The sequence below is a fragment of the Teleopsis dalmanni genome, chromosome 1, assembly GCF_002237135.1.
Source record: "Teleopsis dalmanni isolate 2A chromosome 1, ASM223713v2, whole genome shotgun sequence".
NCBI classification, from domain to species: Eukaryota; Metazoa; Arthropoda; class Insecta; order Diptera; family Diopsidae; genus Teleopsis; species Teleopsis dalmanni.
Window position 1 is genome coordinate 47,012,764 of NC_051846.1, and position 27,410 is coordinate 47,040,173.

General features: G+C 29.0%; 2 protein-coding genes across 5 annotated transcripts in view; one reads left to right on the plus strand and one right to left on the minus strand.

Moving 5' to 3' along the window:
* Nucleotides 1-11,787, minus strand: part of LOC119672418 (tyrosine-protein phosphatase non-receptor type 4) — a 29,262-nt gene extending 17,475 nt beyond the window's left edge. For all 4 annotated transcript variants that reach the window (XM_038083463.1, XM_038083464.1, XM_038083465.1 and 1 more), the window contains exon 1: nt 10,746-11,787. The gene's annotated coding sequence lies outside the window, so the exon portion shown is untranslated. The remainder of the gene's footprint in view (nt 1-10,745) is intronic.
* Nucleotides 11,788-17,741: 5,954 nt separating this feature from the next.
* Nucleotides 17,742-26,622, plus strand: LOC119672739 (odorant receptor 13a-like). Its single transcript, XM_038083854.1, has 6 exons — nt 17,742-18,044; nt 22,642-22,734; nt 24,314-24,419; nt 24,540-24,831; nt 26,099-26,303; nt 26,372-26,622. Exons 1-6 carry the CDS (start codon nt 17,742-17,744, stop codon nt 26,582-26,584), a joined length of 1,212 nt encoding a protein of 403 aa, XP_037939782.1. The 3' UTR covers nt 26,585-26,622.
* The last annotated feature ends 788 nt before the right edge of the window (nt 26,623-27,410 follow it).

The window sequence follows — 27,410 nt, forward strand, 5'->3', positions numbered from 1 at the left end:
TATTTTACTAATTTTAGTGGCTTACTACAAAAAAATTTTTATATGGTGTTATTTAAGTGCAGTCTCCTATTTTGTTTTATTCTTTTTTATTTATTTAGTTTTCGGGTGCTGTTAGCTGCTAGCTTTTTTTTGTTGGGTTAAAACCAATGCATATATTCAAAAAACAAGCAAAACAAATAGGTTTTGTGGTAATTATTATGAGGATATAACAAAGTAAATTCTATAAACTCACAATTCTTTTAAGCATCTTGAGACCCAAATTACTGTTAAGAATTATACTATCAATGTTGTGAAATATTGTTTCTTTGGAAACCAGCGTAAACATCAAAAATGGCGTAGGCGTAGAGATTCATCAAAGAATCAGTTATGTCAATAGAAGTTACTTCGATCTAAGTACACAATTGAGATATAAAGCTCTCTTTCAATAAACAAAAATCATGCTTTACACAACTCTTATCATGCCTCTCCACCTATATAGTGCAAAAGCTTGATCAATAATCAACAAAGATGAGAAGATAAAGGCATAAGAAGTATTCGAGAGAAAAATTGTTCAGAAGATCTAAGATCTCGAACGCGTTGTTAACGAGTATTGAATTAAATAGAATTATAAACTGTATGAGCCCATAAAATTGATATAAATGTGTAAAAATTCAGCAACTTTACTAGCGTTGCTCTGGCTTCTTCCATCCGCTGTTAGCCAGCATTAAGTTCTGTTTGTTTTACTATGAACATAGCATTGACTACTTGTTTGCGTGAAGTGAAGTGTTTTTTTGTTTTGCAATAATGAGATATGAAAGATGATGTTTATACAGAGGTTCTTTAAAGAGGTTTTTGAACATAATGGGTAATTTATTTTCGAATTTTCTTCTCGTATTTTTGCATACACAAGTATAATCGTATGTGAGCTAAGTTAAACCAGGACTGTTTGTATAAAGGTAGTGAAATAGTTTGTTTTGTAATTGATATAAATTCAATTAATAAAGACAATTTGTATGGATTCTGTTATTATTTATTTATGGTAAAATTACATTAAATGATACTATTACTTTTTGGTTTTAACAAAATAGTGTCATCTAAAACGTTACTAAGATGATAAGTAACATACTGACTAGTACTATAACCCAACAATTCATTATATTTTAATCCTACAACCATTTTTTCAAGACAGATTTATTCCAAAGTGAAATAAAATTTTAAATGACTTGTAAAAACAAATAATTTGTTTATTTGCATCGCACATGTTCCACTTGTTAAATAAACAAATTTTTACGTAAAAGCGTTAAAATTTCGGTCATTTATAGGTTATCAAATTCAGAGGCCCTTATACATTTTTCAAATACATTTTTCAAATTGTAATTTGTTTACTAAAAGGTTTAAGATTATTTTGTTTAAATTACTTATTATTTGCACTAGCATTAGGTTTAATTAGCTTCTTGATTATTACTTGGAAGCGTTTATTTACATAATTGTTAATCTTAAGTAGACTGAGACAATTTTACTTTGTTTGCTTTGTTGCTTCTCTTTTGTTTGAAGAACATAAAAAATTTTAAAAAAATATATATGGGATATTGAACTTTTTAAAATGATTTAAACGATGTCGTGTTTCCGACTTAATCTACCTGTGGTTATTTGTCATATGTGAAAAATATGTTCTACCTTGTAGCTTTATTTTCTCAACTTAATAACTTAATTAAAAATCAATAAACAAAACACATTTCTTCTATAATCACGTTAATTTTGCAACTGTATAATAAAAAATACAGCAAATATAATGTCCATTAAGTTTGTGAAGATATTAGTAATGAAATCAAAGGTCCTATAAGATAAACATATTTCTGCTCAACTGAACTAGATATATTGAACTAACTCTTCAATTCCAACAATAGTGTGTTTTTTAAAGATATAGAATTTTAAATTGAAATTGAACTCATACAAAAAAAATAAGATTGGTAAATTTTTGAAGGAAAATATGTTCAGGCATATCACTACTGATGTACTTCACTAAGTCCTCTCTATACCTTCTTTCCGAAAACTTCTTCAATCATTTGGAAGGAGTTAAGCGATTACTGTTGTATTTTTACGTCTATATTTTTTCGCCATTAATTTTTGTTTTGGAAAATGTTTTAGTGTTATGTTCAGTAACATTTGTCAGGTATTTTTGTTTGCATATCCCGCATAATGCAACATATCGCTGTTACCTATTTAGACAGGCAGAAAATATTCTAGTTGTGTCAGATTATATGATTTAGATAGCTGTATCTACATATTAAAAGTTTTGACGTGAAATCGCCCAACAGCCGATACTACGGCCAGAAGTGTCCTATTGTACCAATTTCACTATTGAAAGCTCTTTCAAGCTTTGTGAACAAAGTTCAAAAATAAATCTAGAGAAGAGCTCTTAATCTGCTCTGGTGACAGAAATTCCATATGAAACAAGTTTCTACTGTGCGTTATTAAAGCTGTACAATCACAAAGAATATGCATAGCAGTTTCCACATCTTTAAGGCATAATCTGCATTCCGAATTAGGAGATAATCGTGATTTATGATGATGATATTTCAGGCCATAATGATCTGTAATGACACCCGTTATCAACTTTAAATTAAATTTTGAGAATTTAAGAATGTTTTTGTAGGAGTACGATTTTATCTTGATAGCTAGGAAAGAGATCCATTTATGAAATTTATATTGACAGAAAAGTTTTCTTTTAATAAGCAGATGGTTCCCTTCGAAATATGGTACTTTAATACTTCGTTCCATTACATATAAATCAACTGCTACTTTTGAAAATAATTGTCACAAAAAGAAGCATCAGTTGAATTCATTTAATCTCTAAATGTTTACTACGCTTTTCATCAGTTTCATTTTCATTATGCCTATTTCATTGTATCTCGAAGAACAGTTGTTGTAAGAAAACCTTTTTCTTTTTTAAAGTAGCTGTATCCAGTAATTAAAGTTTTTTGTTTTAATTTTTATGGTACTAGCATCAAATGTTAACTACCACCTGATAATAGATTGCTTTCAAAATTTGCGCAAGGAACGTCACTTAGTTTGTGTTTGATACAAAGGTATGTATCAAACACATTCCATTTAATACTAGACAAAAAAAGTAATCCCCTGAGCTCATCAAGTTTATTTTTTCCTTTAACAACTGGCAATTAAGCATATAAAATGTTTTATGAAAAATGAGTAATATAAATCAAATATTGGAAAGGTTCCAAAAGGAGCTAAGTTTACATACTGAATCTGATCTTCAACACTATGTCACTCATCGTTGCTGTATGTGTACCACTGTTGACAAAGTAAACAAAAAAGATTTTCTAAGATTATTGAGGCCCTAATCCGTTTACAATAACAAGAACTGTTGGAAATACAAAAAAAACTTTATGTATATATTATATTAACATAATAGAATTTATGGCATAAAGGAAAGGACTAATACCACGTTCACAATTTCAATTCTCGAACCCTTTTAGCATATATTTAAATGGTCTTTTTTCAAATAATGCCACATATTGCTGAACATTTATCCAGCTAATTGCGATAGTGTGAACGTACTATAAAGTTAAAAATGTATATGAATAACATTTACAAGTTATTATAATATATACATTTAAAAACAGATATATTAGCAATAATTCTGAGTAAAAACAGATATCATTTGGAACAAAAAAATCAAAACCAAAAAGTAATTAGAAGTAATTTTCTACTTTTAGATAAAACCCTAAGAGAATTATATATTAGGATGTAGGTACCTACAATACAATATAGAATATTTCAACATATTGTAATATTAATTTATTTTTGAATATAATTATTGCTACAAATTTACATTTGTGCATGTGACCATATTAAGTTCTTCATTATCTTTTGTGAGTTTGTTGTTCAGTTACAAATTTAAATTACTTGTTTTAAATTAAATGTACTTTTATGGAGTTTTTCTTTGTTCTTACAAAAATACTTTATAGCAAGTGGGAGGGTTTTAAGTGCAAAATTCGTTTAAAATTTTATAATCTTTTCTGTAAGAATCAAAATTCAGTGCAATTCCGGATTATAAAAAGAAAGTCTTAATAAAAGAGTTACGACATAGAAAAAGTAATTACAAAATTATACCTACAATCATTTTTAATAAAAGTTTGAGTCATAAAAGTTATAGAAAAAAATAAAAATAAAACCACATATTCAAATGAAAACATGGTGAAAAACTTTTAAAATGAAATTAATTAATTATAGATAAATTTAAATCATCTGGTTATGCAAACAATATTGAGAGCATATATAATTCACTGTATAAAGGTCATGTTATACAGTGAGTCATATCAGTATTGTCAATATTAAAGTTTTACTACTATATTTGTACTTTTGAATTATGCCTAGTTAGTTAGTTAGTTGAAGTGGAGAGAGGAACAAACCCTCCTTAATTAGTTAAGAAAATCGTTTTGAATCGACAATGCCTCGTAAAAGTAGGTAGAAAAAGGGTCGAACTAGAACCAGCCAGAAGCATTTATAAAGGCGAGAGTCTGGCTAATGCTAATACTAAAAATAACGCTGAGTTTGTTAAAGAGGGGGATCCCCCAAAACCTTAGACTAGTTCTGACCAGACCTGATCATAGACACAACAGGTGTTCTGGTGTCCTTTCTTCAGGAGTTGGTAGACATGCGTTGCAGGAGATACCACAAGTTAGGCCGAGTCTAGTTCCATGCCGTTCTACGGTACAGTGCCCTGTAAAGACAAATATTAATCTAGATACCTTTAATTTGCTTCTGTATATCAAATCACAGATTCTGCATTTAGAATAGATTGGTCATGTACCCCTTTAGGCGGCGACTTAACACTTTAGAGGCCACCTTTTTTTGAGGATCTTGATCAATTACAAGACCTCTCACTGAACAGGATTCTAAGCATCACCAAAGATTCTAGGTTTTAAGCATTGAGTTTCTCACTATACAGTAACTCAAATTGCCGGTATAACCTAATCTAATATAAGTTAAATATTCTTTAATTTAATCAGAAGTATTGATGTTGCTTCTTCGGAAGCTAAATCAGGAGAGACCGAGCGCACTTTTGCGAAGTTGGGAGCTACCGAAGCCAAACGGGACTTTTCCAGATAAACAAGTGGATGTCCCATTTGGTAGCAACTATGCGTTCGGTCTCTCCTGCTTTAGCTTCCGAAGAAGCAACATCAATACTTCTGATTAAATAAAAGAATATTTAACTGGCGCCCGAGCATGGTTGCTACCAAACGGGACATCCACTTGTTTGTCTGGAAAAGTCCCGTTTAGTAGCAACCATGCGTTCGAACAATATCGCATGATTGTTCCGTTAATGAAACTAAGCACAGGGCCGGATTTGGGGTACGCGTGTGTTAACTTATATGCGCTATGTTTGTGAATGCAATACAATTATCTCCAAATAACTAAAATATGGATTTACCTATGTGTTAACATAAAATTAACGGTTCCATTTTATGTTTTTTTAATTAACAAATAAAATTTGAATCATTCATTGAATCTAACGTATTTAAAATGTAACAAAAAATGTTTCAAACAATATTACTACTAACAAAAAATCTTTGTCTTGATTTTTTTCCTATTGGGTATTCGGTTTTAAAATCATTTTCTACAGTTTTAGTTTAATTTGATTCTAAGGTTTTAATTGCTTTTACTCAAGAAATAAATTAACAAAACTGGAAATAGTAATTAAGTTTCTTTTTATCTGCAAAATGACATGTGAAGTCTTTTTTACACTCTTTGTTTTCAGGTCGAAACTTTTTACATTTTTTGTATGAAAAGTAAAATTTAATTATTGTAATATTGTTAAAAAAAAAAAAGAAAAAAAAAAGGAAATATATAAAAAACAATAAGAAACAGCATTTAATTGCAGTAGAAAATTTTAATGAAATGAGAAATTAAAAGCTACGAGTACGAAAAGAAAGTCATGAAGGTTGAAAAAAGATACTAAGATACTCTAGCGGATTTTATGTAGTGTTTTATCTCGTTTTTGTTTTTTGTGGTTTTAGGTTTCTTGTTGTAAAATGAAACAATGGAGAATTAAGTTTCTAAATTAGAAAGACTTTTCCTTAATCAGTGTCAATTTGATGAGCTTAATTCGTAATTGTTAAGCTTTTGCCATTACTTTTTTATTTAATATTTCTCGTAATTTAGTTTTGAATCCATTTTAAGGTTTCAATTTGTGTTGACTGACATTTGCAAGGTTTAACAGTTGAGTGAAGTGGAAAATATGACGACCCTATTTCTTCTTCCAAGCAAATATTACCTCAAAACATTTATTTATTTTAAACAAGTAGTGTTGGGGATACGAGGACTGACTGCCTTTTTTTTAGTAGGCGAAAATTGGGGATGGTATGTGAATTTCAACCCCAAAGTTATATTTTTATTTCGACGGACTGTGCTTTTTGTTACCTTTTCGAAGTGTTACAGGCAGATATACTATATACGATTTCGCATACAAAACTTTGTGTGTACAAATTTTATTTTGAAAACATTAATAAATTGCAAAACTGGAGCGAATATGTTAGAGGAAACCGATTCAATTTACGATAAATCAAGGAAAATACATAGTACGTTTTTTGTTGAAAGTTTAAGAAAATACAGTTCCTATTTTTTTGTGCTACTATCTGACAACATGACTTCTCCAGCTAACTCCGCATAAATAAACGCGAACATTGGATTGCCACATTAATGAAATGTCATAGAAAACGCAAGTTGGAACGGAAAGATTGTGTGTGATTGTGAAAGCATATAGGTTGCCCTTAGTTCGCACATTATAGTGTGTAGCTAAACACATTAAGTTCCACGATTTATTCACCTAAGTTTGTTTTTTTTCCTTTTGCAATTTATCAATTGATTTTCCTGTCGTGCCAGGGACGCATCAATTCGCACAGTTGCATTAATTACGGCTTCGCCTACTTTGTACGAGAATCGAGTCGCTTAGTAAGTTACTTGCTTGGCGGCTTGTAGGCCTGCGGGCTTGCGGGCTTACTCACCGACCTGCATTTGTGAGGTTTTACGGTATCTGTACATGCGTGTGTCGCGTCGCGTATGTTGTTTTTTGTCGTCATTTGTTCTGGTTGCTAGGTTATTGGTTCTTCGTTCTTCGAATGTTTGGTTTTGGTTTCTGTACGAGTATCGGTGTTGTTTGGGGTGCATTTACATTTGACTTGTACGAGTACTATTCTATTTTTATACTTATTACACATGCAATTCTGTTATTTCATTGCATCAAGTACATATATCTAAGTTTACTTGTGCTCTGTAAGTATCTATGTAACTGTATGCCAATCTACAGATGTCTACCAATGCAATGCATTAAATATTTTGAATGCTTTTAGCAATACGAACAAAATAAGACAGATAAAATAACGTTATTTTAATCAGATATTAAGGGCACTTAAATTTATGGCTTTATTTATAGTAAAACAAATTTATTTTATGTTATACATGGTAAATATTCATTTAAAATAATAATATTTAGGCAATTATTTTTAATCTTTCTATAATATTGCAATAAATATTGCAAGATATACTGAGTAATTAAGTACAGAGTTAGGCAGGGCAAAAATAGATGTAATGGATTTACCAAAAATGATAGTTTATTTAAAAAAAACTAAGTCTGTTAATATACATATATCAACAATATGCATAGACAAAATTGATATTAAATAGAGTGTTTATACATTATCAACCAAATTCCAACAAACGAATTGTGCAAGAGCTGCCATGATGAGAAAAAGATGGAATCCATCAATTACATTCAATGTTTTTATTCAGAATTATAGACAAAGCGAATTTAATGACAAGTAGACCATTTCTTAAATGGCCTAGTAGAGATAACGGAGGTAGACCTATCAAATCTCTTTAACTTTATTTTAAAACACAAATCTTTTAACAGGAATTTTGTACAGGAATTTTGTCTGCCTGGAAACAACGGTTAGCCTAGCTACTTTCAGCCAACAACAATATGTGCAGTTAACATTATTGGCAATACGCCTTCGTTAAGCAACTGACGATTTTGAACGTATCACAATTGCCAAAAAATGTCTCAGAGTGTCAAACATTTAAATAATAACCCGCCTTTCCAACCTATCCTAACCGTGTCAAGAGAACAAGAGACGAATCTTAAAGAAAGAATATTTAAATAAACATAAAATTCCACAACAAAATTGTTTTTTTTTTTTTTAGAAAAAGTCCTCTACATAATTCACCAAATGAAAAACCGGTTTTTTTCGGTGCAGTTCCGCGAATAAATATATTTAGTATATTTGTATCACAAATGAATAAAATCATGTTTTATTATATGGAAGAACAATTTCGACAGAGAGAGGGACAGTAATTTTAGTTTAAAGCAGATAATGCTAATAATATCAAAGAGTAGGATCTTATTAAAATTGATGTAGAGAATCAAATATGATTGGTCTATTTCACTGTGCACTATTTAAAGTGCATATTAACATGTACTTTTAATAGACAGTATAAAAACTATTCTGGTAATCCTGAAATTTATAACAATAGGTGTTATAAATTTTCAATATTTATAGATTAAGATGAGACTTCAATTAAGGAGACATGCATATGGATAACATATATTTTCTTCAGTTAGGGTGTGTTGAAATTTTTAAGATATGAGCCATTGATTGTATATTCTAAACATTGAAAAAATATTTATGACATCATAATGATATATACGAGATGAACTTATATCGTTCGAAATGATCTCGAAGAAATAATGTGATTACCGTGGTACAAACACCAAGAGTTCTGGGCTACTGTTTTTGTTGTTAGAACGCAAGTTGGATTTAAGTAATTAGAAAAAAACATGGGAACATTTGGAATGTATCTTTGCCAATTATTGCTAATGTAATTCGCGTATAACTTTGGTACTTTAGAACCACAATCTTTGTTATGCCTCTAATTTTATAGGTGTGTAAAATAATAATAATGTCATGCTTTATAATATTATACAAAAAAACCGTCATACCAGGTATGAGATATAAGGTATATAAAATATTTTTTTTAATTTAATTTTCGTAGGCTTCCTTTTAAGTCTCGTGCCTAAGGAATACTATTGCCAGTTAAAATTTGATATTTCTGTTCGAAAGTTTTTTATTTTCTAGCATAAATGCCGTTACAATGTTTGAGTTTACGAGCACTTATTCTGTTGTCTACATCGATTCTAAATTATGTCTTTGCGAAAATATGAAATTAAATAATCAACATTTGCGTGTAACGATTTTTTATGATTTACAACGCGGGCTTACCAGAAAAGAATGCATTGATCAACTTAGTTCGACTTTTGGTGATGAAACACTACTTCCAGCGACTGTAAAATGAGTTCAAGTGTGATAGTCCGTTTTTTTCACAACGAATTTCGTGAAGGTCGTCTAAGAACGGCTGTTGTACTAGAAAACATTGATACAGTGTGAGAAATGATTGAGATGGATCGGATGCCGGGAGATAGAGATGTCCTTGCACATTAGTGAGACCAGCATACATTCAATGTTACATATATATTTAGTTGTCAGAAAGATTTGTTCCTGTTGGATTTTCCATAATATAACAATCGCTTAAAAGAAAGCACATGTTTGGTGATGCAAGGAAATGCTAAAAAAATATGCCCGAGGTAGTTCAAAACATACCTACAACATCGTGACAAGTGACGAATTATGGATCTACGCCTAAGAGCCCGTAACAAAACAACAATTCACTGTTTGGGTCTTCTAAAGTGAGCAGAACCCGTCAAAAGTCGTCCGCGGACAGAGTAACTTCAAGCTAATGATCGCATGTTTTTTCAAAAAACTCGATTATGGTGCCAACTGTACCGCTTGAACAACTATTTATTTGCTGGACTCCACCACGACAACGCGAGCGCATATACATTAGCTCAAACAAAAGTTTCTGAGCACTCAAAACTGATGAGTTATTCACACTTGACACCAAATGACTTGTTCTTGTTAAAAAATATTAAAAAATAATGCAGTTTTTTCTACGCCCTAACAGAACGTTGAGGCATTCAAACCTCTAGTTTTGGAGATACCAATTTCAGAGTGGCAAAACAGTTTCGAAAAATGGTTTAATCGAATGCCAAAATGTATTGATCATTATGTTGAACAGTTCGAAAAACAATAAAAATATTTTCATTTCTTAACCACTGTGCTTTCATTGTTAGGCGCAAAACTTAAATGGCAGCCCTCGTATAAACAAAATCCATTATCTTTAAGCCTTTAAAACAAATTTACTTGGTAAATATTACAAATATATGTATAAAGTATGTATAAAGTAGTTTAAGATATAGTCGTATGTATGTAGATTTCAAACATTAAATATGAATATGTACAAGAATTGTAATCATTCGGCTTTCCCATTCTGAAATGTCTAGTTTCCGTTTTATTTGCGATAATGTGAATGTTAATAGGAATCTGCTGATATTATTGATAACACTATCTGATAAACTAATAAATTCATGCAAAAAGTTTTGATAACATAGAAGATATATAAAATTACCTCATCAAATGTTATTAAATAAATCAGATTAAACATATTTATAATATATGTATTCAAAAAGTAAATGAAAAATAAATTATATAGATAATTTTTTTAGTTTTTAAAGAGTGTAATTAAAATTTTACTTATATGCAATAACAGAAAAAAAAATAACTATATGAATCCCTTTTGAAGACCGGTTCCCTCAACAGGTTATAATTTCAAACAAATTTATTTTTGCTTACCTTAAAATTGATTGTCTAGCACATTCGAAATAGAAAGCACAATAATTTATCTTATTTAAGTTATAAACAATGGAATCGAATTATATATTTTAGTTCGTTTGGACGCAATTTGTAATCACAAAAATTTTGACAATCGAACAAATGATGCTGTTGACGTTTTAACTGAAGCTATCGCGACGGGAATTCGTGAAAGAATATTTTCGTTATGGTTTCTGTTCAATTGAAGATTAATTTTACGCAGGCTGTGGAAGACAATACAGAAGATGCGGGTAGTTTACGATCTTAGGCGGCAGAGGCATTGACACTTTTAGAGGGATTTGATGAGCAAGTAAACACTAAATACGTAGTAGATTGTGTTGAGCATAAGGGGACCAAACAGTTTATGCACTTTGTGCTGCTGGCTTAAGATTAATTACACAGAATTTATGCACACGTTGAACACGTAAAATTATAAAGATAAAAATAAGCATACGATGAATGCGGCGTTGTTGAACGTTATGGCGCTATGGCGTTTTTGTTCCATATGTAGTATAGATTATGCGACACTTGAATAAGCCTCCGCTACACTAATTTAACTTTGCTTTAGCCGTAGACACTTGAACTCCGCGTACAAAACAAAATAAACGAAATTCTTTACTTTTATTCAATCCGTTGCTAAGTGCACTTTATGGATTGTTTCGTATGCAATTGCAATTCTTGCTATTGTATTTTGTGTAAATATATATAATCACAGAGTATTTGTAAAAATTTCTTTATCTAAACTAACAAGTTTAATTTTTAGCACGATAATAACGCCTCCGCAACACAGAAGTCGTATAGTCTTCAATCAGTAGTACCAGTTCCAAATAAAAAATGGCCGGTTAATTTAATTATTAAGTGTAAATTATGTTTATTAGGTAATCGATTTAAATGATGGAAATTAATTAAAATTTAATTAGCACTGGGCACTAAGAAAAACTTAAACTATTAATTAAAATGCTAAATTCTCATCCGACAAAACTCCACGAATGCACCACTCACGGCAAGCGTTCTCTACTGTTTGACGTTTATCATTTTTCTGTCTGCTGCATATGTTATTGTATGGATGTAGCTTGTTGTGACATCCACACAAAGCATATCTTATTACAATAATGTGAATTGAAATTACAGTAGCACAGGGCGTTTAATAAAATTTCGAAAAATTGTTTAATTTATTATGAACACTGTAATAACAATTTATAATATAATTAGGCTTTTTCGGTTGCTCGCAAGTATGACAAAAAACAGCAAATTACTCGCTTATACTGGTCGAAATGTACGCAAAGCAACAACACTATTTTCCCTACCTATCTACCTACCTACATCGGCTAGCAGAAAAACAAGCGTTGCCAATGTAATAAGCGAATTATTGTGAACTTTCATTGGGAACTCCAACGAATATTGCAATCATGTGTTAAAAATTCTATGTAAATAAAAATTCAAACGAAATTCAAAAATTTCATAAATTTGAAAATTGGAAAAAAAGAAAAATTTCAGGTTTTCATTTTGAAATTTTCAACATATTTACCATTCCTTTTAAATTTGTATTCAATTTAATTTTTAATATATGTTGTTTATTTTTATACACAATGTAATTTGCCTGCTATATACTATACAATAGATTAGTTACCTAGTAGACTAAAGAACTTCATATAAAAAAAATTTAGCATTTTGATGTTAATCTGTTGCTTGAACGACCCAAAATGCGTAATCTGATTAGTTTGTTGTGTGCAAATGCCTTGGCAGCACTCGTATCAACAGCAAAAGCGAAACGTATGTTAACAGTGAAATACTCAAATATTCGTAAATTTTAATAATATATAAATTTATTATATAAGTTATCTTATCATATCATATAATTTATCATATAACTAAAATTGCAAACGTGTCATATATCAAGAATTGGAATATTCAATTTTATACTTTTTAATTATATTTTATTCCTTTAAAAATTATAGTTTTACTTAATTTTATTTATTAATTTATGTTATTATTTTTGAATTTCCTTTTTGAGACACCCTAAGCTCATAGCGCCGACACTTGGTACTGGCAGCACTATTAATCAAATTTTCCCTAATCTGAGAAACTCCGAAAGAGTACATTCTCTGTTTAGTTTCTTTTTTGTATGCAAATATTTGTTGTAATAATCTACTAAGCAACTAATCTGTTGCCTGAATACCCCTAATAATATATAATAGTCATAATTTTTTTTTTGGGTTTGTAAAAACAATATTAAGTCTGGTTAAAACAAATTGGCATCACCTTTAAAATATGTTAAATGCTTTTTTTTGACATATATTTTTGTTGCGTTATGTACAATAGGTATTTTCGGTGGTTCGCACTGATTGCAACAGTGATGCCATACTAGCGAGCCACCGAAAAGGACTATTGTTAAGTAAAGAACAAAATTTGAAGTTAATTTTAAAAATCAAAGAAATTTTTAAAAAGTAAGAATTAAAGAATTATGTCTGATAAGTTTTTGGGTACTTAATAAAATATTTTTATTTTTCAAAGTGTTGCATAAAATTTAAATTAAATTTGTGATGTTTAAAAAAATATATTATAAAGATATATATCAATAGTAGAAATAAAATTCTACATACATTACAAATATTGAAATATAATGCATTATAAATGAATATTCAACTCCCCATTAATTGAATTTAATGGGATATTTTCCAATAAATGGCTTTAACTGCAATACAAATAGCAATAAATACCTTACAATTGTAATTGCAGATTTATTGTAAAGCATGATATAGACGATGAAATTTGTTTGCAAACCAAATTTGCAAACCGAATATGCGCTTTGCTATACACTTTGAAACAAGGTTGGCAAACTTCATTTTTATTTATTTTCTACAGCGTTCATATCAACAGCGGAGTAAGTACAGAGTGCAAAACAATAATTGAAACTGAAGAAATTGAGGTGATGATCATAGCAACCTGTTATTTATTTCATTTTTTAAACTAAAATTATTTTTGTTTCAATTTTTTAATATGTTACATTTTAAAATTTTTATTCATATAATAATTGTTTAAATATTAAAGCTTACTATAAAAATGTTTTTAGCACAAAATAATTTTTAAAATATATAAACTTCTTCAATAATTGTCTAATGTCTAGCAATTTTTTAATTATTTTTCATTTATTTTTCTTTTTACCAAGAATTAATAATTTTTTTCTGTAATCTTTGTTTGTCCGACGCTCACCAAAATTCTTAAATTATGAGAAGTTTGCAAACTTCGATATACACAAGTAAACATGTTTGCAAACTTAACAAATAATTGAAAAATTTTAATTTCACTGCAAACTAGTTTGCAAACCAAATTTTGGTTTGCAAACTTGAGTATAGACGATGCAATTTGATAGCCAGCAAACCTTGTTTGCAAACAAATTTCATCGTCTATATCATGCTTAACACTAAACTTATTGCCATTAAATTTGTCCATTTTGCATTTTTAAGAGGTTTTACATTGTGACTTTCTTGATTCATTCCACTTTTAGAAAACAGTGCCTACTATTTTAAGTAAATTATTATGTCAACTATATATTGCCTCTATAATTCCATTTTTTGTATAATCATATGATACCATTTGGATAGTTATATTTATTTTATATCTTTTCTTAAAATCACTAATAATTTTATTATTATAAAGTTTAAAAAATTAAGTTTGCAGTAATATACAAAACTTTCAAAATTTTTATAAATTCATACCTCTATAGCTGTCAAACTCTTTGTAATAAACGCTTGTGAACTATGTTTATTAATAAAATGTGGCAATAATTTGTAGCAGACTCCCGTTTATGTGCTACTGGTTAATAGATGGCAGAGTTACAACAATGAATCTATTAATGAAAGGTATTATTGGCAGATATTGGTTGTACTTTGGTTGTACTTTCAGCAATGTGAAAACGAAATAAAATGAATATTTGGTAGTAGTCTTCCCACTTGCTGATAGTCCAACAATAATTTATTTTAAGTCTTGTCATAGAAACTATTAGTTCAGAATTCAAACAACACAAAATAAAGCTAACAAGGCATGCAAGTATGTTAATAGATAACATGCTATAAAAACTTTATATCAAGCAATAGAATCCATGAGAAAGTCTATCATGCTATTTATTTGTTTGCCTTAGGATGTGATGTTTTGTTAGCAAATATAATATTTATATATATGTAATATAACGTGGAACTGTTACATCAATAAAACTAGAAATAAATAGTAAAATTTATTTAAGATAATATTAGAATAATATTTGTATCTTTGTCTGAAATAAAATTCTAATCTAACGATGTTCAAGCTTCTAATTAGGGGGAGTAATTTTTTTTAAATGTAAATTTTAGAAACTAAAAATGCAAGCGTCGATCGAATGTTTCCATAAAAGGAAAATTTAGTTAAATATTTTTTTATCAAATATACGTCAAATTTGTTCATAATCTTTTTTCAATTACGTCATATTATGATAAAAAAAAGGAGTTTTTGCTTTAAATGAAGATTTTCATTTTCGTCATTCGTCGAAAAAACTAATAAAAAATTTGATTTCATTAATAAAATTATATTGAAATATATATACATATATATTTTATAATCCTTCTTAACCGGAAATTCTAGAGTTGGATTCGATTAATTATGAGTTGATTAGGGTTTTAAATTAATCCCATCACTGCAAAAAGGTTGTAAACTGGACCGTATCCTGTCAAAAAAAACCAGTGACTAATTTGTATTAAATTCTGTTTAGTTTGAGGAAAATGATTTCATTATATTTTACTTTTAATATTATTTATTAATTACAAAAACCAATTGAAAAATCATTACCTATGATGAAATTAAAACTGCTATAGCTCAGCTCAAAAATAACAAAGGAGTAGGCGCCGATGTTGTACCTGATCTGTTCAAAGCCATTGGATAGATTAAATATGGTTAGATGAATGTATGCCCAATGGTTTGAATTTAAGTCTGCTTTGTCGATTTCACAAAAAAGAAGATACTGCAAGATTAGTTTTTTAAACATTATGCAGTTCTGCAAAATGTACAATGTGAAAGGTTGAAGGCAATCGTCGAGCGACTAATTGGACCTTATCAGTTTGTCTTCAGGCGCCAAATTCAAGAGAAGATATGCAAGAAAAACAAACTGACTTACACCATTCATTTGTTGATATAAAGACTACTTTTGATACTACGACTAGAAGTGATTTTTACGTCACAATTGCAGAATTTAATATCCCAGCAAACGTAAACGGATATGTAAAATGTCGTTCACCAGCACGTCATACACACGACTACTTTCTTTATTTTATACATCACATTCTAATCACATTTAGTATTGTTTTCGTGTTCTTATCTTTTGAAGATAACTAAGAGTAAGAAAAGTATCAAGCATTGTTAAATACTCATAATTAAGGCTGGTCTGACGTTGGTGTTGTTGCTTGTGAGAGCGTATTTTTAGCAATTTAAGAGTAAAAACAATATGGGACCAACGTCCATATGTTTCTATATAAAGTGTACCGGAGTGACTAAGATGTTAAAGAAGATTTTTTGCCGGGGATAATATGTCATCACCATGAGTTTATAAATGGTAAAAACAACTTTTAAATAGGTCGGTAAGGCATTGAAGATAATGATAATGATTTATGATTAAAACGTGAAAATATTAAAGGTAATGGGAGATGTTATACAAGTATGTTGTTTCACTAAAAAATATATTTAGAATATACTTCACACCCATCTTAGAATATCCTTTCACACCCAACTTACGATCATTATTTATTTTCGGTCGCTATGAAATGTTTTAGAGGTTGTAACAACACATTTTTTGCCGCTGATGTCGCTGAGGTATACTTACCATAGCCGTTGTCGAGGGGTCGTTGCAATGTAATTTATATTTTTGGAAGTCAAAGACAATGTGATGTAGTGATTCAATTATTTATGTAGAAGAATTTAAAATAAAATAAGGTTTTACAATCTAATATAATTATAATATAATGCTGGTTTGCTAATTTGAGACTACGATTATTTGGAATAATTATGCTTCGATGATTGTTCCGATTGTTGTTTTCACTTGCCTGAAATGTTGCTGTCGGCCGACACTACTCGTGCTAATCTTGGTGTTTTGTCAGAAGACAAAACACTGTTAACTGTTATACTGGGTTACCGCCGTGGTTAGCATTAATTAATGTTAGGACGTATTACTATCCTAACTCAATCCTACCAGTCAAGATGTGTCTTGACTAGTAGTCAAGGTAGTACATACGTCTTGACTAATAGATTGTATATGTAGTCTTATATGTAAATCAAGCCAAACCTTTGCTTCAAATGGGGAGGTCAAAAATCATCGGAATCAGTTTTTTGTTAGCATGGAATCATATTGCTGCCAGAGAGATTGCAACAGATATTGGAACAGCATGAAGAATATATTATTCAATAAAATATTTATTCACTATAAAAAAATAATCTTACATTTTCATGAAAAGAAATGAAATGACATTACTTTCCGAACAACCTTATATTTATTTCTTAACTTTTAGTTTCTTATGTGAAAATTTTTCACCAATCAAGTGCAATTGTTATGACACTCGAAAAACGTCTAAATTAAATAATCTAATTTGTATAAATGTACATTTTAATAATTATAATAATAGTCCAAACAAAATGATATGTGTGAATATGTTTCATGCTTACGAATTCATTAAAACAAAATGACTGGTAAAGTGTCCATTGTCATGCGATGCAGTCTTCATGTAATAATTTTAGAGCTGCAATTTGTTGTTAAACGTGACATTAATTCTCACATTAACGCCTTTAAATTAGTTACAAGGTATAATTTATTTTAATATTTAAATACCAATTTACTGGCGGAGGTGTGTTGTGACTACAAGGGTTGAACTATATATTTGAGCTGTTAAAATTTTATTATAAAAGAGCTGTACTTATTATGTCCATTTCAATAATGTTTATACTTTTTTATATACGAAAATGAATCGACTTGAAAAATTATCTGCATATATATTTCCTTCAGATCCTGCTAAAGGATATATTGGTTCTATTGACTTAAATATTTGGTTGGCACAGATAGCTGGAATACCTCTTCTGGGCTTGAAACATGAACCATTGGGACTAAAAATCATTTTACTGTGCTATGGAACGTTGATGACTATTTTTGTCACTTTTCTGTACACGGGATTTGAAATTTATGATTTGATCTTGTGTTGGAGAAGTTTGGATTCTTTAACACAAAACACCTGCTTATCATTGACTCATCTTGCTGGAGTGACAAAGGTGAGTTTCTTCTTTTTATTTAAGTGCCTAAGTTTGGCAAATGTACAGTAGATATTATTATTATTTTCTTACATTGCGATCTGTCAATTCAGAATATACAATAAACATTATTTAAGCGTAAGTGACTAAATAGTACTTAAAATTTTTGTGGGCTTGAAAGGACTGTGCTCAGTAGCAAATCCGTCTGTTGAAGTCGGTCATAGATTAAAGTTCCAATGGCGTTTGTTTGCGGAGGTGTGTGAACGTTCTTCCTTCTGCTATAATTCTACTAATAAAATGGTTGGGATGATATAACATACGTTTTTTGTGATTTCTGGCTTGGCTTTTGATAATATTCTTTCTTTCCTTATTTTCAGGAAAAAGCGAAGTGATTAGATTACTAATTTTGAGAGTTATTAAGGTGTATAAATACTGAGAAAGGAAAGCAATAAAACTTTGTAATGTTGATTTAATGCTACAGTTTATAGTAAAAGTTGGACTTGGAGAAAATCTCTTAGTCCATGAATGGAGCACAATAAAACTATAGGTCGCAGTGCAAATTCCCCAAACAAAATAATAATAATAACAAAGCGAACAAATTAATTACTTATAATCAAACAATTTTCAACTTAATTCAGTTAATTCAGAAAAATAATAACTCATATTATTGAATAATTTCATTCTATTCTATAAAATTATATATACCAATTAAAAAAGAAGAGTAGCATCTATTTTGGCTATCGGCTCAAAAAATTCAATTCTTATAATTACTGGGTTGTTCTGAGTATAGACTTATATTATTTATATTATCTTCATGACGAAAAGAAATTATTTAAAAATCAGAAAAGTTCGAATAGAAATTAAGAGACAATAACAAATATTAAGTTAATTTTTTCAAATTTCACTGACCGTACAACGCTGTTTCGAGTATTGTCAAGCCCTTATATGCAGTGGTCTTAGGAAATATTCAAATTTTTTAATTAGAACGAAAAGAAACTATTTAAAAATCAGAAAATTTCGAATAGAAATTAAGAGACAATAACAGAAATTAAGTTAATTTATTGAAATTTCGCTGACCATACAACGCTGTTTCGAGTATACTCATATGCAGTGGTCATAGGAAATATTGGAATTTTTTAATTAGAACTAATTTAAAAATTAGAAAAGTTCGAATAAAAATTAAGAGATAATAACAAAAATTAAGTTAATTTTTTGATTCATTTGCAGTAGTCTTAGGAAATATTCGAATTTTTTAATTAATTCATAGTCCGTCCGTGTTTTTTTTTATTTTTATTTCTTTAAGAATTTTTTTTATCGATATTCCACCATTAATAAGAAAATTAATAATATCACTATAATATAAATTAAAAAAGGTCTAAGTACGTGAACCATCTACTATTTTATATTAAATTACTGTAAATCGAATCTTTATATTTTAAATAAATAAAAAGTAAATAATGTCACTTATAATATCTATGAAATTTACGAAAAAGATACAATATATTTCGAAATCTTAATGGTAAGGTTAAATAGTATATTCCTTGACTCTTCGAGAAATAAAAAACTTATTGAGGAGTTGGTTGTTTCGAGTTTGTACTAAATAGTACCTTACCTTCCTGGTGGAGGCGGACCGTAATATATATAGAAATAAATCACTGACTAGTGTTGATAATTAAACTATACTATGTTAAACGTCTTTATATACATTAATAATGCTAAGGCGAAATGATGATTGAAGTTTCTTGCGTCAAATGCGTTATTGCGTTTCTTCATTTAAAATGAAATGCGTTTATATTGATGAGACTATTTAGTAACAATGCGTAATGGATATAACGCAAGCAAGCAAATAAATTAATGAACTTTAACCTCATCATTGTTCCACCTAATTATTATTATTTTAGTAATATTTGCTGGTATGGTTCAAAGTTTTGGTGATAACGTGTCACATAATTATAGTACCCAAATTAAGATAAATATACACAAAATAAATAATTCTTGTTTAATATCTTGATAATGCCGTACTATTCATGTCAGTATTCAAAACATTTTTTTAATATCTATAAGGCAAAGGCATTTCTTTTTTCCCATTGTACGCAGTTAGAAAGCAAAATTAAAAATAATGTTTAGCGCATAAACGCTAAAACGCAATGAACGTATTTAGCGCCTTATAGGATTACTTGGAGTCTAAGTATGGAGAGTGTTGTGCTATCAGATTTATAGGAAAAATAAATTAGGTAATAAAAAATTGTTCGTCACAATATATACATTACGTACATTAATTCCATATTGAATACTTTGTGAAAAAATTCTAAACTTAGCAGTTTTAGAATAAACTATTTTTAATTTGGAATATTTACAAACACCTTTGGGAAATCTTTTTTAGAGTATAATTTCATTACTTCCGGTTTCATTATAAACTCTCAAGAAAAAGTGTATATTAAAAATTTTGAATCAGCTGAATGTACTTATATGGATACTCTATGTAGAGGTGCTTAAATTTTTTTCTAATGAAATAAAATAGTTAGTATATAATATATGCGAAAATATTAAATGTGACAATTCTATGATATATATTTTACAATATTATAGCGGCATCTTGGTGCTTTGATACCTGATACTATGGTGTGTTTTTTTTATATGGCAGCGCTCGTTTAATACTTTTCTACTCTTCTCGTTTCACATGAGATTTGTATTGTAAGCCGTAAAAAATCTGAACTCGATGACTCCGTACTTTTTAACTCTTCTCGTCCCACAATACTATATTACTATATATTGTAAAGCGCTAAAAATCTGAACAAACAGGATCATAAGTTTAGCATAACTCCTAAATGGCAAAAAGCAATGACACTCCATTAGCACATTGCAAATCGTCCACATTATGGACACGCAGATCCTTATAGGACTGCAACTTTATTAGTAATTTTTCCAATTACTATTGCTATGAACACGAAGATTTTTGGTATGGTTTTCTCTATTACAGCATTTAGATTAATTGTAAGGGATGTGAATTAAGAATCTAATATATAATTGCGAATATAATGTCTAAATGGTTAATGCTGTTGTAATTCAATCTTCGCTGCGAAAAGGTAGTGGTTCGAGTTGATATTTAAAACACGAAAGGATTGTACGTCCAGTACACCTAAGGCGTTTCTTGCGTCAATCATTAAATAATCAATCTCATTTCACGTTGATGGATCGGGAGAGAGCCACGTTTTCTTATAAATATCAGGGTAAGGTGCTACATATGATCATGTTTTGCGTTGCGGCGAAATCAAGCAATCACAGATTATTTTTAGAGGTGGATTCATAGAGGCTGAATTTTTCGACCATTGGGTTAAAATTTCTTGTCTTCCGATTTTTGTGTTTAAATGACAGAACACAATTAAAACGTCATGGACTGGATAGCGATCATAAATTTACTTGAGTCTGGCGTTGAAGGTATCTTTGGTCAACTCGTCTTTTCAACTATTTGCGCGGGTTCAAAAATGTTCAAATAGAAGAAAGAAAAGGAATCATATTCTCATTTTGAAAAATATGGAATGAGTATATGATCTCAAATGTATGCTTTAGAAAAGCAATACAATATAAACTTTACTTTTTATAATTCGCATCTTAAATGATGCTAAGTAGATATTTTCAAAAGTGAAATATTCCTTAGATATGTTATTTGTTAAATTTTTTTGTAATATCGTTAGTATATTTACTTGGCACATTTCTAAAGAATTTATTCTGTAGCAGTGGCGTCGCTAGGCGTCAGCGATGTCGGCGCCCACAGGGGCCTCGCAAAAAGTTAGCAACTGTGGATTCTAAGCACTTAATAAATATTTTGAAAAATTTGGTTTGATAATGGCATTTACCATATTCGAAATATTTCTGAATGTTTATATAGTAACCAGATTCATGTTCACAGTTCCAGTCAGTATAGCTTCGACGGAAAGAAGATTCTCTAATTTAAAATTGATTAAGACGTACTAGAAAAGTATGACGATCCAAGAGAGACTATCTCCATTCGATATTCTATAAACTGAAGCGAAAATAGCAGCTGGCGCAAATTATGATAAATTGAGTGAAGCTAAGAGTAGGAAAATTCATTTATTTTAATTTGTGTTTTAATTTTAATTTGATTAGCAATAAAACTTTCAATCATTCTTTGTCATATAAGTGAATGTAACTCATTTACTTTTACAACTGGATTATAAAGGGGGCCTCGCAATTCATTTGTCGCCGACGTCCAGAGTTGGTCTAGCTCCGCCACTGTTCTGTACAGTTATTTTGTAAGCTCAAAAAGACATTCCGTCTTCGCATTTTGTAAGAAATGCGATCCACCTTTCAACATTTCACTTGACGAACTTATATCTTCCTCACGAAGGTGATTAAAAAGAAAAACATAAAAAAAATTTAATATGATTACTAAAATTATTAGTAAAATTTTGGTATGAAGCAACTTTTGTCTATGGAATCGATAGATCCAAACTTAACTTTTAAGAAAATCAAGTTTTGTAAAGTATAACAATTTGTATAACAAGTTTTCTAAGTAGTTTAACTAATTTATTTGATAATTTCTAGTATCTTTAAATACTAAAATAACCTTTTTATTTATGTAAGTTTTTCTTTGCAGATCTTGAATTCTTTTTATCGCTTTTCAGACATTCGCAATGTGATAGAGAAGTTTAAGTTGGCAACGATGAAATATGTTGTAACTACCGAACAGGTAATACATAATATAATATATAAACATAATAATAAGAGTAATAATCATAATGAACAATTATCTAAATAAGAAAAATTTTTCTGTTAACAACCTACTAAAATAATATATAATTCAGTAAAAAGTATAAAATGGATCAAAAAAAAGTTGAAGTTGATATAGATAAAAAATCGAAAGGGAAACTAAATATTAATAGGTATATTTATATAAAGATCGATTTTAAAACTTTCTGGCTTTTTACAAAGAAAAACAACTGTTTTCGTCAACAAATATTGACAAATGATTTGTTTAGTATAAAATCGACCAGCTGATTATCTCTTAAATAAAGCTCTTTCTTTTTACAATATTTCATACATCATTACTGAGCTCGCCGACAACATTGAACTAATAGAAAAATTCATGATCAAAAAGCAAAATGCGCTTTTGAGACTGAAACCCCAAAAAGTGGATGTTACATCAATGAGGAAAAAAATAAAAATATTCCAGTAATACAACGAGCATTTGATATGCAGATTAAGGTAGAAACTTACTATTAAAAACCATACTTTTGAAATATGGTAATAACTACAATCCAATGCTGATTTATCTTATTACATGACTGCGTATTGAACATCTAAGAACGAAGTATTATTTGACTCTATGATAACATGCAATGAATAAAGATGCATATCCATAAAATTTAAGACATCAGATTGAGTCTCATGGTATTAGAAACACCCCAATCAGAAAGGTAAGTTTTGATTTGAAAATCCGGATGGAAAAAGAATGATGTGGTGTTATCCTCTGACCTGTAGGGATGAGAACTCATTTGAAATGACTCAATATGTATGATTTGAAAACAGTTGTGAGAAGATGTGAAGACTGGAAGAGTGTTGTAAAAAAATTCTAAGAGTTGCTACCTTAGATCTAAAATTAAAGCAGAATGAAAAGATTTTACTTAATATGTAAAAACTAAAATATTCATATTTTGTAATATAAACATTAAATGTTAGTTTTAAAAAAATTTGAAGGAAATCAAAATAATACGTGTATAGCTTCTAAAATGACCAGTAATTCTGATTAAACTATTACTATTACTATAAGGTACAAGATGGTGAAAGTGTGTCCATTACTAAAGTAGTAAGTTTTATAAGAAACAAAACAAAAAGAGACCCTAAAGCAATATTAACTTAAAAATTAAAATTATTGGTCTCCAGAATGTCTACGCCACTTAATAGTGTTGACTATACCTTGCATAATCCACTGTTTTGCTGTGCTGGATGAGTAGGTGGTACGAAAATTTGAAAATCTAAAAATCGTTGAAGAATCCAAAAGCATAATTTTGAAAAAAAGTTTTAAAATCGCAATGATTACTTTTATATGATTATTCAATAAATATCCGACTAGTGGAGTATTTCCTAATATTAACCATATATTTTTACTTTGTAGTTGAATGTACATCAAGTTAGTTTGAATTTATTGCTTAAATAAAAGTAAATAGAACTACTCTATATTTTATGATTTTGCAATAGGATTTATAAATATTATTAATATCGTATATTATGCTAATATAATTATTATTGGTGTTTTGATTATATTTTAGAGAAAGGCTTTTTACCGCGGCGAGTTTGAGAATAAACTACCTTTTGCTATATATGCAACGTTGGTTTCTTTCACTGGATTTCTGGGAATGATAATGTTATTCTATGGTAAGCAACTAACTCTAATATTTTGTAATAAATACATTATAAATAGAATAATTAATAAAAATATTTAAATTATAAAAAATAATAATGTTTTTAATATTTTATAATATTTAATATTTTTAGATCCTATAAATGCGATTGGACAGTTTCCTTATCGTGTAAAATTACCAGCAAGCCTCAAGCCGGAACTACAGTTAATTTATATGGGAGTCAGTGTTTATGGCTTGCAAGCAATAGTAGATAGAATCTACTCAATTAATACTTATCATCAAATACGTTTTCAATTGAGGTTTCTTAATCTGTCATTTAGTGAGTTGTCTATGAATGATCGTAAACAATTATTAGGATCTCAAAAGAAACCATTTGTGAATGAACGCATAAATTTAATTATTGAACATCATTGGTGTTTACTAGAGTAAGTACAGAAACTACCTCAATACAGGGTATTTACTTAAATTATAACTCTAATATATTAAATCTGTCTATATACTGGGTTGTGTAAAAAAATAATTCCTTCTTCTTTGTTTGAATTTTAATAAATTTGTAACGTTTAATTGGATTAATACTTTCTTTTGACAAATAACAAGTTATTTAGTTATTGGCAAATATTTATAGATATTGGCAATTTGTGTTAAAATTTGTTAATACATGAGTAAACTATTGGAAAATCTTTTATATATTTTAAAATTTATAAAAGAATGAATACAATATAATTGTGTTTAATTATATGTTATTTTTATGGAAAAAAAACTAGACTAGAATATAATTCACTTGATTTCCTTTTGAAAATTGGGAACTGAAAAATTGTCCAATAAAAGACAAAAATTTACCAAAAAAAGTTGCACCGGCATGAGAGCAATTATGATTTAGAAGAGAACTTGGGTTTGAACCATAATTTTTAAAGTTCAAACAATTTGCATAAAGTTGGTTACAAAAATGAGTTAGATATTCAAGTGCTTTGTGATTCCATATAAATTTCTACCCATAAATTATTTTTGAAAGAAATTGAGATACTCAATACATATGACAGATGCTGATAAAAAGTGGATAATAGATAATAATGTTGTATAGTCATGCTACAAAAAGATAGAAGATATGTAAAGTCTTGCTACATATCTTCTCCGCATATGGTAATAATGTGTCGTGAGATTTTAATGGTTTCATCTATTAAAGCTGGTTTCATCTATTAATGCCAGGGAATTAATTTAAAATATGTTGGGTTTCTTTATTAAAAGTGTAAATAATAATTAATAATATTTAATAATAATTAATATAGTTTTCAGTCTCTCTCTCATCACTAATTAATAGACTTTGACTTAACGCTTGAATATTATAATTTTGACATTGCATCACCTTTTTCGATGCCAAATTGATTTTAAAAGAGGATTGTAGAAAGCATCTGTAGCAGTCTTTACAAAATAGATCATCGGAATTTTAGAATAGGAAATGTAATCTTAACCAACAAATGAAGGATGGTGATCGCATAAAATTGGTTATATTAAAAAACAGTTTTTGAAATCTAGAAAAAATATTTTATATTTTGATTAAAGAATGCAGACTAATTTTTGTTTGATCCAAAGCAATATATAAGTGCACAATAAATTTAATATATATATATATATATATACATTCATTCACATATAATTGATATATAACAAAGTGACTTTTTCCTTATTGTGCAGCTTACGTAATCAAATCGAGGATATTTTTCGTATGCCGGTTTTAATACAATTTTTCACATCTGTAATTATTTTCGCCTTGACTGGATTTCAGGCCACTGTTCGTAACGATACCACTAATGGAACTGTACTTATTTATTTTTACTGCTGTTGTATTTTTTGTGAGCTTTTTATTTATTGCTGGTGTGGAAATGATGTCTTCGAACAGGTATATGTTTATTTCTTTAACTCGTTTCTTTATCATTTATTTAGATATTTATATATTATATATTTTAGAGTAAAACACTATCAACAACTGGTTATAGCTGTATTTGGTATAAATATGATCAACGTTTCAAGAAGTCATTACAAATATTTCTGATTAATGCTCAGAAACCATTTATTTTCTCTGCGGGGGGCTTTATGACACTATCTTTGCCTAGTTTTGCTGGTATATTAACGAAGTCATATTCATACATTGCAGTTCTGCGACAGTTGTATAGCCGATAAGTGGAATTGACACATAGCCGATAAGATAAGTTGTTCATAAACAGCACTTTTCTTAGTGTATTTCTGTTATTTTTAAAGCAAAAAGTTGTAAAATATATTATTAAAATATGTTATACTTCAGTGCAATTATATAGTTGTTTCAATTCTAAGAACATATATTTATTTAAATATTACAGTTGATATTTGCTCAATAACATTGAAATAACGACAGAGAATTATTATGATAATTGTGGTATAAATTATATATATTATAACACAATACATATCTAAGGCGACTACGACACATAGGTTTTAAATGCAAAATCCCACTAAGTTCTGGTCTAAAAATTTAATAAAAGCAATCTTTAAAAAGTACGCAACTATCAAAAAACAGAAGAAAAAGAACATACTAACGGTGTAGGACTATACTTTAGTTTAGTTTGACTTTTAGCTTGATTTCTGAATATTATAAAAAAGTTAAAAAAAATGTGTATTCTAGAAATTTTTTCATTTTAAATCTTATGAGTTGTAAATATTAACTCATCAATATTTACTGACTCTTTCGAATCAACCAATTGCAATCTACACCGCACAGTGTGATAAAACAGATATTAGCCGAACAAAATTCGATATTTTCGGAACCAGTAGAAATATTGATACGAAATTTTCGTACAATGTAGTTTTTGTGATGGTCTTTCTTTTAAATTTAATTTGTGTTAATCTAATGTGTTATAACTTCGTTGTTTTTTAACCGATTTAGTTGAAATTTGAAATATAAATAAAGTAAATATTTTTTTTCAAAATAATAAATGCCCTTATATTATCACTTATTGAATTTGTTATTGAA